General features: G+C 37.8%; 1 protein-coding gene across 1 annotated transcript in view; it reads right to left on the reverse strand.

The window, feature by feature from the left end:
* BZW2 (basic leucine zipper and W2 domains 2) overlaps window positions 1-5163 on the reverse strand; it is a gene marked incomplete at its 3' end in the record, with an annotated part of 33018 nt that overhangs the window by 3274 nt on the left and 24581 nt on the right. The window contains exons 6-7 of the mRNA XM_007469031.1: window positions 4425-4534; window positions 15-112 (exon numbers count right to left, since the gene is read on the reverse strand). Of these exons, the coding sequence (XP_007469093.1) occupies window positions 15-112; window positions 4425-4534 (208 nt within the window). The remainder of the gene's footprint in view (window positions 1-14; window positions 113-4424; window positions 4535-5163) is intronic.

Here is a 5163-nt window from a genome sequence, read left to right on the forward strand (position 1 = left end):
CCTGGTGCCCGGACTGCTGGACTCGGAGGAAGTCGGAGAGCTCCTTAAGACCTGCGTCAGTGAAGTACTGAGCAAAATGATCCACGCTCTGTCTGTTAACTGGAAAGAGCTCCTGGGAGAGAAAAGAAGAGAGACTGTTATACAACATGCCATTCACATTTCAGCAAGCGTAAAGAACAACATTTTCATATTAAGAGAACACTTAGAATATCTCATATTTGGAAGAAAAGAAGGATTGAGTTTTTCAAAAGAATAAATCTCGGATATATTTCTTGAGCATCTGCTAAGGTACCTTCCAAAATTAGGCAATTTGACAAGGAAAGAGAATAAAAAATGCTAAGCAACTTACATAAATTAGTTGCACTCATTTGGCACTGCTATTTACTTTTTCTTTTAATCAAAGTGTAGCATGTACAAAAACAGAGCTAAATTTGCTAAATTAAGTACAAATAAGATGATAACCCTGAATAACGTTGGGATTATTTTAAACTGACTAGAAAAAACTGAAATCATTAACCACACTGTTTCCTTAACTATGAGTTAACAGACCAAAGCCAGTTTTAGTAACGCTGAAATGATCTGAGATAATATGAGGAAAACAACATTGACTATTATCATCTCAAGGACCTCTATTCAGCATTTCATTAAGGAAAATGCTGCTATTATTCTAAAATAACAGCTCAGAGCTAAAGGGAATTTTTGTTGTATCTCTTAACGATGGTGGCTCTAAATTAAGTTCACGGGCGAGATCTAATCTAAATCCGCCCTACTATCTCTTCAATTCATTACATAATTCTGTTGGAAATTTTTTAAAAGAGCAGCACACCATGGCTGCTCTCATATTCTTACCTCACTTCCATTTCACCTTACACAGCTCGGCAGAGTCTCAGGAACACTTAGTCATGTTCTAACCCTGTGTGACGCCAACACCCAACTAAGAAAGGAAGGCAATTTTCAAAGCTCTCACATTTTTCAGACTGCTGCAGAGTCTATAAAATAGATCCAAACTTTTAGGATGGTGAGATTTGCATATATAGATGGCCAATGGCTATGGGGCTTCAATAAAAATCTCAGAAGAAAGATCTGCAACGAGTTTGCCACCAAGCATAGGGACATAGCCAGATGGCTTCTGTCATGACTCAAATTTCAATACTCTCTGTACCATCATCCCATAATTTGCCTTGTTGAGTCATCAGTTTCAAAATGTCAGAACAGAGTTGGTGGGAGCAGCTATCAAACACACATTCATGTTAAAGCAAACATTTCATACCTGACTGAAATGTTGTCACTGATATTTATTCTACCATTCAAGAGGCCTTTCAAATTTGGGGGTGGGGGCAGGGAACTAGTTTAATTTTGAGTTTCTTCTATGAATCAAGAGGTGGTGGGCATTTTACTCATAACTGTAAAAAGTAGAAAGTTTTCTACAAAAATAAACTAAGTCTCAACAAGGCTAAGGAGCTTGACCCAAATTATGCAGCCAGAAATATTTAAGGGCATAGCTGTGTGACCCCAAAGGCAATAATTACTCTGTTACTCGTGCCGGCATTCAATACTCAATTTAGGGAGAACGTGACTGCAAATTCTGATGGAAAGTTATGTTCAGAGTAAGACATCATCAAACATGTTACTAGTGGTTTTTAATTTATTTTTATGAACTATAACCACAGTCATTATGAATGATACATAACATCTTAAAAATTATTATTCAGATTAAACTGAGCTAAAATCAGTATAAATCATGTCATGACCTTTACTAACTTGGAACACAGTTTGCATTTATTACAAAAATCCTACCCAGGACTTCCCTGGTGGCGCAGTGATTGAGAGTCCGCCTGCCGATGCAGGGGACACAGGTTCGTGCCCAGGTCTGGGAGGATCCCACATGCCATGGAGCGGCTGGGCCCCTGAGCCATGGCCGCTGAGCCTGCGCGTCCGGAGCCTGTGCTCCGCAACGGGAGAGGCCACAACAGTGAGAGGCCGGCGTACTGCAAAAAAAAAAAAAAAAAAAATCCTACCCAGGTAAAAACCTTTATCACCTCATCCCTAGATTAAGGTCTCCCTACTTCTGCCCTTCCTCCTGAATCTGCTCCCAATGCAACAGCCAGAGAGATCCTGTTAAGACCCCAAAATCACATTACGCACGTTTTGCAGAGACTTTTCCAAAAAACTTTTCATCTTACTCAGAATAAAAGCCGAAGTTCTTAGATGATAGGGGACCTACTATGACTCTGACCTGATCTCCTACATTTTTGCTCATACTAATTCCTCTCTCTTTCTTGCTGTCCCCAACATGCCATGTCTCAAAGCCTTTGCATTTTCTGTTGCCTTTGCCTGGAATACTCTTCCTGGAGATATCTAAATAGATCGCTTCTTCACACAAATGTCACCTTATCAGAGAGGCCCTTCTCGTACCACACTGACACTCCTCAGTGCTTCCCTATTTAGTTTTTCCCTCGGAGCACTTTTCACTTTTTATTATACCACATATTATTTTAATTGTTTATTTAGTTTATTGCCTGTCCCCCTGAAACAGAATGTAAGCCCCATAAAGGCACAGGTTGCCTGCTTGATTTATTTCAATATCTTCAGCTCCTAGAAAAGTTTCTAGCCAATGTCTTGATCATTCCCTTTTCCAGTGATGGGGGCATGATATCAGGCAGGCATGGTTCTAAGGCACAGCCACCCTGTCCTCATGGAGTTTCTGGTAGAAAGTGCTACCTCTGCTTTTCGTGTTCAAATCATATGGAGACAAAGAAACGTAGTAAGAACAATTAAATGATATGTGTTTTTCAAAAAGGAAATATATCAAAAAAATTTTAATGAAGTAACCTAATTAAGTTAACCAAGCTCTGCCTATTGCTGGCATCTTTAAGGAACCATGCTTTAAGAAATAACTAAGTCTTTTGTGGTTAAGTTGTAATTGTATCTTTGTTCCTAACAGTTCACCCCCCACCCCTCTCCCTTAAACAAGTACTCAGTGAAGACCCTCCTTGCTGTATCTGTCTTCACAGGTGGAGAAGTAGCCCATGAGTGGACTAAACCTTCCTACCCCACACCAGGCTTCTCAGTGACTTCTTTTGACGAAAGAAGGTGAGCTTTTAAAGCACCGGAATGTCTCCCTTCAGTCACCTGTGTTCCTGTCCTCTGCCATGAGGACAGAATAGCCCAGGTGGGAGCTGCTCCTTCAGCCTGGGATCCAGAATGAAAGGGCTGGGGCCTTGCCAAGATACAGCTAATCCAGACTCCGGGACACGAATATATTCCTTCATATGAACTTCCACCCACATCAGCAACCTATTCACTTGTCTTCTGTGACTTCTATATACCCTTCATTGCTAGAGAGTAGGTTCCATGAAGGCAGGAAACTTTTCTGTCCTGCCTCTACTGGCTCCACAGCTTCTAGGACTGTGCCTGGCACAGAGCAGGCACTTAATAAATATAAGTTAAATGAAAAGTATTATCAGTGGCAGAAATTAACAAGAATCTAGACTTAATTTTTCTTCTTTATCATATTCTAAAGACTTCCAAGACCCAAATAGGGCTATTTTAGGTAAACCTCAAGAGATAAAGGAATTTTAAGTCATTGAAAATACAAGAGTTTACAATGAGCCAGATTTGGAATTATCCCATGAATCAACACCCTTGCACAGAACACAATGGAAGAGAAAACAGATAAGTAACTAGGTAAAGAGAAGATGGCAAGCATGTCTTGCAATTTTAGACTTTGTCCTAAAATTTTAAAAGCAATTTCACTTGAAGCAATCTCTGTCATCTGCACAGCTGTTGCTTCTGGCAGAAAGAAATTATAGGGAGCAGATAGGAATTATGAGGACAAAGTATTTTTCTTGATTTTCTTTGAAAAATACAAAGAGAAGTAAAAATATAATCAAGCAATCATGATACTGGGAGCTTCAAATTACTACTATTAACTTGTTAGCTTTCTTAAATATCTAAGTATTTCCAAGGAATCTTAGTATAAACAAGGAATCTTCTTTAACCTTTTATTTTGTTAACAAACGAACGTGTATTTGAGGTCAGTGTCATTCACCTACGACCCAAGATAATCACAAATGTCTAATTAGGTGGGATCGATGTGACTTTAAATTTCATATTAAAACTTTAAATTTCTATAGTTATTAGCTGTAAAAGAGTTAAGTCTGATAAATGTTATCACTATGTCAACAAACTTCTAAATTTGAAAGTCTCTGTACTCCCTATGACTCTTTAATTTTATCATTCCATTTATTTATGCAACAAAGATTAAACTGGAATTAGTTTCTATCTGCCAATAACACAGAAATAAAAAGAACCATGTTCCAATTCGACACAGACTCGGGCATTTCAGTTATGTATTACATCACAATTGACAGAGCCAAGGCAGAAGCATGAAACATACAACCCTTTGCCCAAACAACACTTACAAGTAGCCTCTTGTCTAAGTTGGCTTTTCTCAAAGAGGAGGTAACAGAGTTGGCATCTTTTTCTGCCATCCATGCTTTAAAAAGCTTGACAGCAAATGAGGCTGCAATGCCTGTTAAAAAAAAAAAAAAAGTAAAACTTTTATAACAAAAACTACTTGTGATGATGTACAAGGCAACATTTCCCATTAGGCGTCCTGAAATGACTAAATAACTCAAAGACTTGATTTGGCACAAAGGAAAAATGGAAAGCTCTCTAGGCACTGTACTATTCATTACTCAAGGAAATATTTTCATAAGAAGGGAAAAAAAATGTTAAAGTACTTTTCAAAGTTGGACTCCCTAATTCCAACCCGTTATAACTGTAAATTTATTTATTTTTACCTTGGTCAAAACCAGATTAAAAGCCAAGGATCTTCTAGTGTTTTGTCTCTATTTCACCCTGTGGTTCACCAGTATTTCATATTTTTAACCGTGATCCTAAGGTACAGCAAATAAATCACAAGCCATAAAACTGAAATGTCAACATGTCAACTAATTTGCTGATAAATAATACCAGTGAAAGAACATCAATAGTGACCAGTATAAATAAATAAAGCTACAGATGAACACGCATCATTTACTTTACAGTTTTACTTTTTTTGCAAAAAGCATTTAAAAATATTCACGAGTTAAGGTATGAAAATGTCAGTGCTGTTTTAAGCTGAAATCTTTTCTGGATTTTTTTTTTTTTTTTTTTTTT

Source organism: Lipotes vexillifer, unplaced genomic scaffold, assembly GCF_000442215.2.
Source record: "Lipotes vexillifer unplaced genomic scaffold, Lipotes_vexillifer_v1.1 scaffold623, whole genome shotgun sequence".
Classification (NCBI taxonomy): Eukaryota; Metazoa; Chordata; class Mammalia; order Artiodactyla; family Lipotidae; genus Lipotes; species Lipotes vexillifer.